The sequence below is a fragment of the Scomber scombrus genome, chromosome 8, assembly GCF_963691925.1.
Source record: "Scomber scombrus chromosome 8, fScoSco1.1, whole genome shotgun sequence".
NCBI classification, from domain to species: domain Eukaryota; kingdom Metazoa; phylum Chordata; class Actinopteri; order Scombriformes; family Scombridae; genus Scomber; species Scomber scombrus.
In genome coordinates, this window is record NC_084977.1 from 5,030,980 (window position 1) to 5,045,599 (window position 14,620).

Genomic DNA, 14,620 nt, shown 5'->3' on the forward strand with positions numbered 1-14,620 from the left:
GTGTTTCCCACAACAGTTGAGGGTCATCATCAGTATGAACAGTAATGGACTCAGGACGCAGGCCTGAGGAATGCCAGTGCTTAGTGTGATGGTTTTGGAACTGTCCTTACCAACTTTTACTAACCGGTCTTATGTCTGTCATGAAGTGTAGTATCCAGTAATCTCATGGACTCAACTTGCTTACTGAGGGATGATTGTATTGAAGACCCAGCTGAAGTCTATGAAAATAATCCACACATAAGTGTTATTGTTCTCTTGGCTCAGGTACAGTGCTGAGTATACAGTATCATCAGTAGAGTGTTTTGGATAGTATGTAACTTGAATGGTTGTGGTGTGGAGTAAAGTCTGGATGTTATATGGTCCTTGAACTGCCTCTCAAAGCATTTCATCATGATGGATGTGAGTACTAGGGGGTGGTAGTGGATGAGACCCAACACTGTAGACTATAGACACTGTAGGCATTGGTATGATGGTTGTGGCCTTGAAGCATGAAGGGACAATAGCCTGCCTCAGGGAGGTGTTAAAAATGTCTGTGAGGACATGTGTTAGTTGGTCAGTGCATTCTCTAAGCTCACGACTTCGTATGTTGTCAAGACCCGCAGCTTTCTGTGGACTGACTCTGTTTGGGGTGTTCCGAATATCAGCAGGGCTGGGACAGTTACCTGGTCATAGTGGTGAGGCATGTCTTTCCTCACAGGAATATTGTTTGGTGCCTCAAACTGCCCAAAATAACAATTGAACTTGTTGCAGGAGTCAATATTGTCGTTTGCAGGGTAATTGAGCAGTCATGTGTCCGGAGTCTGTAGAGCAGTGGTCTCCAACCCTGCTCCTGGAGAGCTACTGCCCTGCATGTTTTAGGTATCTCCTCACTCTAACTCGTTATCAAGCAGCTGAGGCTCGTCAAAGGGCTTGATAACGAGTTGATTATTAGAATCAGGTGTGTTAGAGTGAGGAGATACCTAAAACATGCAGGGCAGTAGCTCTCCAGGAGCAGGGTTGGAGACCACTGCTGTAGAGTAATGGAAGTGAAACGCAAGTGCCCTGATGCTCGGGTGAAGGGTAGCCCTAGCTAATCTAAGGGCCATTTTGTCATTGGACTTAAAGGCAGCATTGCATGCTCTCAACAGAACATTCACCAGGGCTTTTGGTTGGCATGTGTGGTGATGTTCTTGGTGACAGTGACATCATCAATACACTTTTTACATATTCAGCTTTCCTTTCGTTTCTTTTTGACCCGGGACACTAAGCAACTATTATATGTTTGGATGATGCTTGTCTCAATCAGAGTATCTAGAACTACCACTGTCTTGTAGTAAACATCCCTGGGTTAAAAAAATAACTAAATTATCAGGAACATTTACTGACACCACCAATATTTCACCTTAACTTATTTTTATCAGGGAATCTGGCTCACTTTTCAAGTTATACTCATTCACCCCTGGAAGCTGCCCAGTACAACCACAGTGTGACCTGTGGCTGACTAGGTGGCACAAAATGTAAAATACTGTAAAGCTGATGTCTTAAAAATGACAACATTCAGATTAAGGTTAAAATAATAGCTTTATTATTTAAGCTATAGCTCTTTGTTCTAAAGAAGGCTAAGCAGCTGTTTATCTGTTCTGATGTCAGTCAGGTGGCAAAAGACAACTGCAGGGTGCATACACTGAATCACATACCATACAAATAACCTTCCAGAAACAGAACCATGACATCACTGCTAACGCACTGTGTGTATGTGTGTGTGTGTGTGTGTGTGTGTTTGTGTGTGTGTGTGTGTGTGCCTGTGTATTTGTGTTTGTGTGTGTGTGTGTGTGTAAAGGCATGTCAGTGAGTCTTCAACCCCGTCACCGGGAACAGCAGCAACTGTGGCGTTACCATGCCTTCCAGGAAAGCTGTGAGGTTTATATGTCGAAGAGAGACAAGTGGCTTGGCTTATGAACTGCTGGAGATGAAGCCAGCATATATGTGTGTGTGTGTGACCAGCTTGCAGTATGTGAACATTATGTGCAAGCATGTGTCCACCATATGTATAGCGTAAAGCAGTGTGTTGACCACATCACAGAACATTCCTCTTCTCATGACCTTTTTAACAGTTGTAAGAAACGTGAATAAATAGCTCTATATGTGTGTGTGCATGTAATGTAGCAAGACTTGTAAGCCTCTGTGTCCCCTTGATATTTGATAAGGTTTCTATAATACACACAGACATCACCTTGAAAACACAAACACACATATGGACAAAGGTATTATTTAATACGTCCGCCATGCAGTTAAAGGTCAAAGATAGTGTTTCTCAGACTGATGGAAATACAAAGTGTGATGCCAGATGTTAGATAACGGCTGGCAACGCCTTTTGGATTTTGGCCCATCCACCAAAAAAGGTAGCAGAAGACTATGACAACAATAAACTCCTTTCACAACTGCCATTTTACTTTATTCGTCACACACACACACACACACACACACACACACACACACACACACACACACACACACACACACACACACACACACACACACACACACACACACACACACAACACACACACACACACACACACACACACACACACACACACACACACACACACACACACACACACACAATACACTGCCATCCACCCACCAGTCATCTCTCAGGGGAGAAAGAGTTATTGTACATAGAGCTGATTGTTAGCCTAGAATGACTTTGATGGTATTTTCTGGCTACCTGATGAATATGAATTTACCCTTTTAAGTCTATTTTGGTCCCCTGTGGTCTCAGGAATGGTTTCCACCACCCAGGTCTTGGACTAGCTTGTACTATTTTGCAGTGCAATGCTCAGTATTAGTGGAGGAAGGAGTGTGTCATTTATGGAGCCAAGCAGAAAGTAAAGGTGTTCAGAGTGGTGGATGGGTATGTAGTGCATCCAGCTTACGTCCAGGAGATCATGTCTGCAGAGTCTGAATCCTGTCGCAGGAGAAACTGATATTCAGCACATACCTAACCTAAGTTGCCATTTGCAGATTCTGTCAAAATTGTAAAAAATGTTTACTTTGGACTGTTGTTATTAAGCCTAAATTGTATTTTTGCAGACTAATCCAATATCAAAATTTTTCCTGGCAACATGGCTGACCGTCCTCTCCTCAGAAACATATCAGCCTTTTTAGCTGTTAGATGTTTCACTTGCCCACAGCTGGTTGCTAACTTATCTAATTTAAAATTTCAATTTCTCCAGATGTGCATGTTTTAAGACTGGAACACCATGCAAACTACACAAAAAGCTAAGTACTGAAGCGCTCTGGTGGTTGAGTGGTTAGAGCGCATGCCACATAATTGCAGTGACCCTGGTTCAAATCCAGCCAGGGATCTATGCGGCATCTCAGAGCACAGAAGGAGCACTGCTTATGATGGCACTGACAGCACTGAGAGTGATGGTCCCATATTATTTAAATTGTGTTTTTCTTACAAGCGTTATTGATTTGCAAGATGTCACTTTGACAGCTTCTGTTTCCTTAGTTTGATGAGTAGTGTGTGGTGGTGGTGTGGAGTCGAGGTCAGTGGAGACTGACATTAGTGGCATTTAGGGAGTGCTAAGACACTTTTGGAGGAAGATTGAAAGGACTTTGTGGTAGTGTTTTGGGAACATCAGTGTCTTCATGTTCACCTTTTCCCGGCTATGAGTCAACCCCTCATCCACACAGCCCAGCCACCTCCCACATCCACACTGACAGATGCTGATGAGGCTGACGTAAACTCAGCGTTACACTGCTGTTATAGAGACCTGACACCTCAGACAGAACAGCAGTCAAAAGCTTAACCACAAGGCTTTTTTCAGAATAGCCACAAAGATGTGTGGGTTATAATTGGAGAATGGCTCCAGATAATGGATCTTTATTGACAGGTTTCTGTTTTTTTCCTCAGTTTGCATCGGTTTGCTTTAGTATGCATGAGCAAATTTTGTACTTTGTTACTTAGCTTTCCTTTTGAAATAAGCAAAATAATGGCTTTCTTTTTTTTTCTTCTTTTGAAATATAATGTACAGCCTCAGAGTTGAACAGTGTGGCATTGGGAGTGAAAATCAATGACAGTTTTTGTTGCCGAGCTTAAGCAGTCAGAAGTGAAGACTGCTGAACATTCACTTAAGCAGCCAAATTAAATAGCAGCAATTTGGATAAAGATGAATATGACCCTATAGAAGGAGGTGATTTAAAGTGCAAGGTGCCATGTTAGGGGACAACTGCTCCGACAGTCTGACCATTGACTTTTGTCGGTCACCACCATCAAATGCCAGGTGAGCTCAGTTTTATCATATAATACTTGTAAGCTATGCAAAAAATGGACACTATATATTTGTTTAAAAAAAGGATGTAATTACTGGAAACAACTGGCTTTCCAGTCCACACATGTCATGCTAAGCCATGATCAAGTCAAGCTTATATGATTCTGTTCACTTCTTGTGTTTTGGGTTGAGTACTGTCTTCCTCTGCTTCACTGGCAAACTGACTGAAACTACCTGAATATAAATTATGACGTTCATTATTCACAAACAGAAAAAAAGTTAATTGTTCCTTGTATACAGTGCACAACATACAACATCTTTGTTAATATTCAGTTTCAGGAGCACAAGTAGAATCTAACAGAGATTGTGGGTTACTATTTGATATTGCTATAAGGGCAGTTGGCTAGGGCACCAAACATCCTCAGTCTGAGTTAAATGATTTACAGAAATCTAATTGTAATTGTATTTTTCTGACCAAGATAACCATAATCACAAACTTAGATTTCTACATTAATGGAGAAAATAAATGAAAATATTATTTCCACATTTGGCATATAATTCAGTAATTGAGTTTATTGATGACATTCAAAACGACGACTGACAATGTTTTGTAATCAGGCTGATTACACTGAGTGTTAATAGCTTTACATAGTTAGCTGATAGAGCTAACGCTAACATTAGCGCCTCAGACTGACTGGACGAGCTGCTTCACAGCATCCTGGAGGTCTTAGTTAAGAGCCCTAACCCTAACTCTAAAAGTTTATGGTTAAAACTGGAAATTTCTAACCACTCACTTATTCATTTACACTCGACTGTTAGGCTATTAAACAGATAAACTGCAAGCTAAGTGAGGCAAATATGTAAAAACATATCCCCCTCTTAACTTTTTAAAACATCGAAAACTATGGAGTGAACAAAACCATCTTTGTTTAAGTATAGTCTAAGTTTAAATAGTAGATATTGTCATACAGAACATATTAGCCAGGCAATGAGCAGGAGTTTTGTTGTTTAGCTAACATGGCTGTAGCTAATTAATTAACAAGAACATTTGCTAGTAGCTGTTGGTATTTGAGATGGTGAAAATTCCACTTGTTACAGTTTGTGGTTCTTGAATATGATTTGATATAGAAACAATTCATCTTCAGCCCTAGTCTGAGTGAAGCTTTACCCAAAATGTTAAAAATAGCATTATAGCATCTATACTATAGCATTATGATGGGATCATAAATCAACTGGGCTAAGTGGTAGATGAAGCTAAGAAATTTGAAACAGTGTCAGTGACAGAAATTGTTGAAATTGTTGAATTGTTATGGTTTTTTGTTAGTTTTATTTTCTGACACTTCTTTACACAAACAGTAGTAAGGTGAGATCTAATTAGTGTGTGGAGGTCCCTGACACTGGTTTCCAGCCTTTATGGCATGTGACCTTTTCTAGCAAAGCAATGTCGACTCGTGACCCCTTGTGACAGTTGGCATGTGAATGAGTTATGACCAGTGCAACTAAAGAGTTTATTTGGATCGTTTTGAATGCGTAAAAAATAATATCCAGTATTTCGCAATAAAAAAATATCATAGTTAAGCAATGTTTCTTTTTATTCTCTATCTTACAACTTATCTCATGTTTCAGGTTTATTTAGAGACTTTGGGAGTTCCCGACCCCCATGTTGAGAACCACTGGTATAAGAGAGAGTTTGGATATCACACTTACATTTTAAAGCTTCACATCCTTTGTTGACATTTCCACCATCTTATCACCAGTGTTGATTTCTCTGAACTCAAAGCTGTCACTAAGCTGCAGCTAAGAGCTCTGAGTGCAGAAAAGCTCGTCTGAAACAGTGTTCACAACAACCAAGCAGACATACATATACGAGATAAGCAAATATTGACTCAGGCACCCTTCAGGTGGTCCATCATTCATAGCCCTATTACTTTTATAGGCTGAGCGTGTCCGTGTGTGTGTGTGTCTGTGTGTGTAGTGAAGCGTGCTTTAGTCAATATTTAGCCCTGTCATGTTGACTGTGCCTGCTTTAGTAACCAGGTGCCAACAGCTTCCTGATGGTTTGGTCTTCTCTTTGCTCTGGTTCATGTTGAACTACCTCCCTGACTTATTTCCAGGTTGTCTGTCAAAAATAACATGAATTTAGTCTTTTAATGGTTCTGTTTGCTGCTCAGTGAACCACTAATTACCTGTCAGAGCAGGGTTAAAGTGTCAAGCAGGCAGTCGATTTAAAACATAGATTAAAATATGTAATATTGATCTACGTGTTCCTCAGGCTGTATTGTGTGTGAATTAAATTAGGCATACATGTGTTAACAGATATATACTGCGGCAGATCTGGAAGAGGTTTTGCAGTTGTATTTTTGACAAAGGCACGCACACACTCAGAAAAAAAAGTAGAAGGAAAAGTAAGTAAACGTTGTGTTTCCAGGCAGTTATATATATGAAAATGTACAGTTTCCAAATGAAAGCGGTATGAGAACACTTGAAAATTATAATTGAAGTATTCTTTAAAGCCATTGAATGGGGCACATGGACCCTTTCTTTTCAATCTACCCTGAGTGATGTATTTACAGCAGATTGAATGAAAAAACCCACACGCATAATAAAAAGAAAAAAAAGAAAAACAAAAAGCCAAACTCTTACTCCACAGCACAGGACACCCCATTCACGTTTACTGACATTCGGAACAGGTAGATCGATGTGAATCATTGTCTCTTGAAACTCTCAAACAAAGCAGGAGGAAAAGAGATATTTAGTTTTGCATTTGAACAAAAGGTAAGGAAGGGCAATATATATCAGAATAACTCTAAAATAAACACAATATACAATATGTATCACAAAAAGATGGGAGAAATTATAATAGGAAAACAGATGTAATAAATGATTAAAAATAAATAAATAATGAAATGTATTTTGCATACATATGTATATATATACAGTATATGATATGAAACAATCTACAACTGTTATCAGTGTCAGTAAATATGCAGATTATATTGTAAAAAACATATGTATTTCTTTAATATTGTTTGGTAATACAGAATTTAAAATTGAAGTAAAGGTGATTTTTTTCCAGCGTGGTAGTTGTACCTACAGTATAGTGCACCTGTTATGCATTAGTAATCAACACTCAGCAGGCCTTAAAAGACAGGTTCACAATTTTTCAACCTTTAAATACCAACAGCCCACAGTATTATCCATTAGGTATTTGTGTCTTTATACATTCCACAATATTATATTTAAGGAACATCTTACATTAGTGAAATGCTGCAAAGACACTGACGCTACACAGCTTCATCTGTCTGCTCCTGTTTTAGTCTTCCTCTCGAGCATTTTCAAGGTCATGGCCTTAGTTGGAAGTTGCAGGACAAGTAATTCAAGCAGTGTGTCTGTCTTATTTCTGCTTTACAGGGATAAAAGCCACAGTTGTAACACTTCACAAAACATGACATTGTTTGGTGTTAGTGTTAGTTCTGTCTGGTTCCAGTCACAGTGTGTCCTGACCTTCGCTACACCACCTTTTATGAGTGAGTGTGTTTTTTCCATTTGGGCAGGAGGTCTTAAACTGTAGAGGAATGATAGTTATGTTCTGTAGAGAGACTGTCCACAGACCACTTCACGTGTGTGTGTGTGTGTATGTGTGTGTCAGTGGGGTTTTTCCATCAGTTTACAAAGATAACTTTCTCTCGACAAATATAACAGTCAAAGACACATATGTAGACCCGTGTAGGTATGCAGTCAGTCAACACACTCCTCACACATAAATCAAACCAACACATGTTCTCAGTGTTGCGCACACCCAATGTAAGTCCCAGACTTATTTTAGCTGTTTTTTTCCACACCAACAGGCGGATATGTTGTCACACTGAATTTTTTTTTTTTCTACAGATATTTAATTTTGGATTTTATGATCAGAGACTAAATATATACGACACCAAGGTGTGTTCAGACCAATATTAACATTGCGTTAAAAAAAAACACACAGCTTCTTCAGAGAGCCCTGGCAAAACAGCAAAACAGTCCTCCATCGTGCAGCAAGGTACTATGTTGGCCAATCACATATGTGCAAGCAAACATCCCTGTTAGATTTTGCAGTTTGAAAGTATTTCTACTGTTTACCTTGCAGTTGTCATTACCGTCATGTTTGCTTTCCAGAGAAGTACAATCAAGAGAAAATTTTGTTAATTAACGTATTTGGCAAGTTGCAAAGATTTTGATATTGAATGTATGAATGAAATGTTCAGCGACAACACAGTTTTCAACCAAATATCTGATCTTGCAACACAATATCTACCAGAACATCTGTGACTACAGCAATGTAAAACTTTTTATGGTTATGTTTAGTCAGTGGCAGCATTTGGTTAAGGTTAGAGAAAGATCATAGTCGTGACACCATGATCCATGACCAACCTTACCCAAAGTGCTTTTGTTGCCTAAAATGGGCCTCAGGATGTGAACTCCGTTGTCGGGGTCCGGTTTCTGTTGTTAGAGTCCGGCTTCTGTTGTCAAAGTGTGTCTTCTGTTGTCAGAGTCCGGCTTCTTGTGCGTTTGCCAACCATCCACCTTGACCTCCTTGATGGTGGTCAAAATAGTCAAAATTTAAGCAGCTGATATATGGCAATATATGGCAATATGTCCTGATTTTTGTCTCTAGTATGGGTCAAAGTTCCAAGTTCAGAGCTTATTGGTTGGAGACTTACAGAGGTTCAAGTTCAAGTTCAGTTGGTGAATTCCCAGAAACCTGTGACTCTTAATCTTCATCCACTGAGGTTCAAGTTGAGTTCTTCTATCCCAGAGCAACCACAGTGTCCAACACAAACAGTACACCCACACACACCCACAACAGAGCTGTCATTACTATAGCCTCTGACAGTGAGTGCAGGACTCTTATTGATGGCTGATGAAAGAGACACGTTAAGCCCGGGTTGTAAATAATTGTGAGGCATGCTGGGTTGGGGCAGTGCTGACATGGATGGTATGGTCGACAACTTGCGGAGGCTGTCTTGGCCTCTTTGATATTACCGGCAGTTGGTGTTAGTGGCATATTGGCAGTGGTATACAACTGATACACTATATTGACAGATAGGGCCACTCATATTTAAAAATCAGAAATGGAAATGTTAAAAGTGTACTTGTTGCTCATACTGTAGGTTTCCAATCCTGTCATACTCCGTTCAGTGTGGTTTTGCAGTAAGTTGTAGCCGCAGCCTAGAGTTTCTCCAGAACTGTTAGGACGACAGTAGAGAGGTCTTATGTGGTTTTTGAATAACGGTCTCTGCATGTTTTGCAGGTGGGACAGCAAAGGCGGTCTACAATTCCCCCATTCCTCTGATAGGATGTTTCTGTGGGCAGGAAGTAAAGCAACAGATGGAAGAGGTGAACGCAGGTATTGATACTGACTTGCCTGTGTTTACATTAATGCCAATATGATGTTTTTTCTGGAGCTCACAATCACCTTTAGTCTTTAACTTTAACTTAGGAACAACTAGCAAGGTGTCATCTCACTGACTCTCAAATAGTTAAAGCTGCAATAACAATTTTTTTCATATTAACAACTGATGAAGTTAATATGTATAATGTGAAAGGTGTTGCTCGCAGTGACAAGCCTACAAAGATTATCACTTGACTCTGCTCTTGCCATCAGCTCAACAGAGTTTTTAAGTCTATTTTGGATGATTGTTTTGGCTATCCAGCCTGCAACTCGCTCTCGTCAACATTATTTTTAGCAGCAACAGGCCTCTTTTTTCAGCAAAACTGTTCAACACTAAATGGCAGGCAATTTTGTGGAGTGTGTAGCAGTTAAAACCATTGAAAAAATAAACAAAAACTATGCAGCTTTAAAGCATCTATAATCAGTATTTTATTTTCATTTAATTATAAGTGACTCTGAAGCTCCTCTCGGCTTTATACTCACTTTATAGTGAGTTTTGAGCTCATTGTTTAGCTGTCTGGCTGAAACTTTACTGTTTTGGTTCACTCTTAGCGCTCTCATAGCGTCATTTTTGGCCACAGCAGGCAGCTGCTTTCAGAGAAGAAGCTTTAAAAAAACACTTCACACTACCTGTTCAGCACCAAACAGCAGAGAGACACGTTAGCTACTATCTAGTGAACATGGTGGAGCATTTAGCAGCTAAAGAGCCAGATATTTCCCTCAGGAGTTGGTAGAGAGCAAAAACAGAGCTAACTGAGAGCAAATATTGGACTTGCATTCACCAGATGGACAGAAACATGACTCTAAATCAATGATAATGTTGCTCCATAACTACTGGATGTGGAAATAGTAAATGGAAGATATCAATTTAAAAGCTAATGATATGTCAGTGTTGTGTTCACAACTTGTTTATACTGCCTCCAAGTGGCCTAAATCTGTTACTGTAGGTTTCAATGTTTTATAAAAGTATCTAGTTTATTGTCAGAGGTAAACAGGGATCACAACCACAATTAAAATGTGCCGCCAAATGCTTCTGATGCTTATGTAATTTAGCAAAGTAGAGTTTGTTACTTCAAACACTTGTATCTTTCATGTCAAACTTTTTCAGATCCATCTACCAGAAGTTCCGTGAGTATGATGTCCTGGACAAGAGGAAGACGGTGACAGCTCTGAGGGCAGGAGAGGACAGAGCAATACTGCTGGGCCTCAGCATGGTCCTCCTGTCTGTCATGATGTACTTTGTCCTGGGAATCACCATACTGCGTTCTTACTCTGACAGGTGATAACAGCTCATACGGTCAATTAAGTTTTCAGTTTCAGTTTGCAGAAAAGCAAATGTACACTTTGGTGTTTTGTGACATAGTGATTAAAGTCAGAGTGGTTTACATCTGCAGAAACTATGGAAACACTTAAAAATATTCCTTAAAAGCAGTACCGGATAAAGATTTGATCTCAGCATGCAGTGGAAATACAGTAACTTCTCTATTTTGTCTCCAGTGTGTGGACGGACGAGGCTAGCTGCGCCATCGTAAACTCCACCATCGTCTATGATGTAAACTGTTCATACAGCTGTGGAGCAGAGTGTTGGAAGAGATCTCGTTTCCCTTGTCTCCAGGTCTTTGTCAGTCTCAACTCTTCAGGAAAGGTGTTACGACTGCTCCACAACGAGGAGACGCAGGACAGCAACCCTGAGGTACTCCATCACTGCTGTTGATGCTACTGATGCTTCCTCTTATTTCTTCCTTTGCTTCAGTTTTATAGAGGAGGATACATATTTGAAGTTGTCAGCGTTATTTAGTATCTGCTGCTGCCTGCTTCAGCCCCAATCTGTGATGGAAAAACAGCACCCTCTACCTGCTTTGGTCAGTTCATCAGACCCAAGTGCTTATCTATACTCCTACTCCTCCTCAACCTCCCAGAAGAACTTTGTCTTTTGTGTGTCTTTGTTGTGTGAATTGTACAAATTGGGAAAACAGTGCACACTTTAGGACAGTCTCTCCTGTGCAGCATTCGTGGGGTTGCACTGGGTGTTAAGTTACTGGGAGAAAGTTAAGTTAAAGTTATATTGTGGGGCAATAGTGCCCACCTACAGCATATTCAAAAATAGACTTTATTTATGAGTTTGCATAAAGTGTGCTTAGAGTAGACAGAATGATGTTACTTTTCCACTGTGAACACACTACATACTCAAAACCTGCTTAGATCAGTAAAATGTAGATTTGGGACACAGCTGTTGTCTCATATAGTAGAATTCTTCATAGCAGACATTTTGACCTTTCACAGTAGGAAACGCTGTCTTTTTAAGTTGTAACAATGATCAGTAACTATGTAACTATGTAACTATGAAGGCCTGCAAAATAAAGCATTTACATGGACTGCTAGAGTTCAAGTAGTTGACGTATGTGTGTGTGTAGGGCCTGTCAAATTAATGATTGATGTCAGGAATTCTGAAGGGTTGTTAAATGATGCAATGTAAATTCAGATGTTTTGCAGAGTGAATCACATAGATGGTTGTCACATAGAGACAACCATCCAGCTGATTAAAAGTATCATTGTGGTATTAAGTACGTGAGAGTTGTAGTCATTTTGTCCTCATTTGTTCTCAAATTTCAATCTGGAAATGAAATTAAGTAATCTGAACCATATGGAACAATTTTTAACTTTCTTTCACTTTTCTTTCCTCCAGTGTTTCTACATCCCAACGTGCCGTAAGAACTATGCAGCCACACATGCTATGGTGCATAACATATCTGAACGTCTCAGATCTCAGCACACAGTCCAGTGTTTCGTGGACCCGACAGACCGAGTGGACAGCGCCATCTTGACGCAGATTTACGGCCGAGTCGCCGTCTTCCACTCGCTGTTCTGGCCCACCTGCACCTTGATCGGAGGAACCATTATCATTGCCATGGTGAAGCTGACCCAGTACCTGTCAATCATGTGTGAGCGACTGAGCCGCATCAAGAGGTGAGATGTCAGGAGACCCATAAGGATGTTCCCATTATATGGACAAGGGAACAACGAAAGTGGTTTCGTGGGGCCAAGACTGAAAGACAAAGTGGATGGAAGACTGAGATATGACTGGACGCAGTGACAGTCTGAAAGCAGCTACTGTAGGAAGAGAAACAATGTATGTCAGTGGGAGATCACACTGAGAAATCCAGACATGAAGATAAACTGATGTAGGTTTGCAGCTTGAAGCCAGTGAGGCACGCTGGTAGCTGAAGCCCAGCAACAACCTTTGAAACCTTAATTTCCATGATATTTGTAAGCCAGTCACTAATTTTCTAAGTATTTATAGTAGTAATTAAAGTAATTGTGTTCCTGTTCTGAAACAGGGAGGTTTTCTATAGCTTTAGCTTGGTCGCCAAAAGTGCATTTTGGGTCATCTGGGTCCCCATATAGTGACAGCTGTTAATAGTTTATTGCAGCTGTGTCTTACAAAGAGAGAATTTACTGATTTGATGCTTTAGGGCCTATATGTGGAAAACGTTAACCTATTGTTAGAAAGTCTCCATACTGACACTGTGAACTGAATGTGAAGATTATGTGTGCAATCAAGTAATAGTGATTTGTTTTTTTTCTACAAATAACTTAATCGTTTTATTAGCTATATGCTTATTGTTCAGTGCTTTAGGAGTATACTATATCTACAGCGGTGTAAATCCCAAAGCATAGCACGTTTTGCAACGACTGTAAAGAAAAAGAGAGAGAAATAAAGAAGCTAAAGAAGTTAATTTGATTGCATTTGTATTTGTAAAACGTCTTTAAAATGCACAGTTAGAGATGAATCAAAAGGTTTTCCATTTTAATGCCTGACCCCACTCTCAACTCACTTGCCACACACTGTAATTCTCTTTAAAGTCGAGCTGAAGCTGCAGAAAACTATATTCTGCACATGACTGCAGCTGCTCTTAACTTAAGAAATGCCTCTCAAGAGAAAAACCAACGATGCCTATTTTCTGCTACCGAGCTTATTCAGGACTTTATTCACATTTCACACGTTAACACCACAGCTGCCTGAGAGTGATTCTACATTTTCTTTCCAAACATGTTTTATTACCTGAATGATTGTACTTTCAAATAAACACAAAGTGCTGCTTAATTCTTGATAATGATGTTTGATCCTTTGATATTGATTATTTATTTTGATTGTGTAAGAATTTGGATGATGTGAGGTGGTCCGTGATGATTGACTGAGCTCTGATTGGTTGGGTGATGACCTCAACCATCACAGATTAACCAACAGGGAAATAATAAAGAAGACAGAGTTCCCGTCAAGTATACAGTATATATTATGAGATCATTTTTGCAGACTGAGATACTTTGGATTTCACTGAAAGCTAGTATGCTCACAGTTAAATAAAGATGGTATGCTGGGAAACAGGCTTATACTACTACTATGTATTCTATCTTTTGAAGTTTTATAAAGCTACAGTGTTTTTGGACAGCGATACGGTGTGTTTTTCATTGTTCTCGCTCTATTTTTCTTATTTATTACTCTATTTCTCATGGATGCTAAAAGCAATCTAAAATAAAAAAAATACTGAGCCCGCAACTAATGAAGTCATCCGGTTCACCATGTGCAAGTTTTCCAAGATTGTTCAAGCCTCCGCATTTCTAGAAAAAACCCACAGTGTCATCAATAGTAGTAATGGGCCTAGACACGGGGTCATCAAAAAAAAGAAGGTTTATTTCCTCAGGAGAATGACTGTGTCTTCTACACACACTTTGAATTTTCCACTTGTTTTTTCCATCACTGTGAATCCTCCACAGCGATGCTGCACAGCTGGAAAGAGGAAGAGTTGATCCTTGTTTCAGATGAAAGATTTACCCGTCATGGTTACCAGACACATTTCAATCAGAGGGCTCAAATACATTAAGTTGATATGCCTCATATTAGTTGAGTAATACACAACCCACCAGC

General features: G+C 39.7%; 1 protein-coding gene across 1 annotated transcript; it reads left to right on the forward strand.

Annotated features, from left to right (window-relative positions):
- Positions 1-9,572: 9,572 nt before the first annotated feature.
- On the forward strand, positions 9,573-13,237 carry s100p (S100 calcium binding protein P). The gene is made up of 4 exons (XM_062424551.1): positions 9,573-9,648; positions 10,802-10,972; positions 11,191-11,386; positions 12,380-13,237. The coding sequence occupies exons 1-4, from the start codon at positions 9,599-9,601 to the stop codon at positions 12,662-12,664; spliced, it is 702 nt and encodes a 233-aa protein (XP_062280535.1). The 5' UTR covers positions 9,573-9,598; the 3' UTR covers positions 12,665-13,237.
- Positions 13,238-14,620: the final 1,383 nt, after the last annotated feature.

Excerpts from the sequence above, each read along its gene's own strand:
- s100p (XM_062424551.1), top strand. The coding sequence starts at position 9,599 with ATGTTTCTGTGGGCAGGAAGTAAAGCAACAGATGGAAGAGGTGAACGC. Across the intron at positions 10,973-11,190 it reads CTGCGTTCTTACTCTGACAG|TGTGTGGACGGACGAGGCTA; the intron begins GTGATAACAGCT and ends TTTTGTCTCCAG. Across the intron at positions 11,387-12,379 it reads CGCAGGACAGCAACCCTGAG|TGTTTCTACATCCCAACGTG; the intron begins GTACTCCATCAC and ends TCTTTCCTCCAG.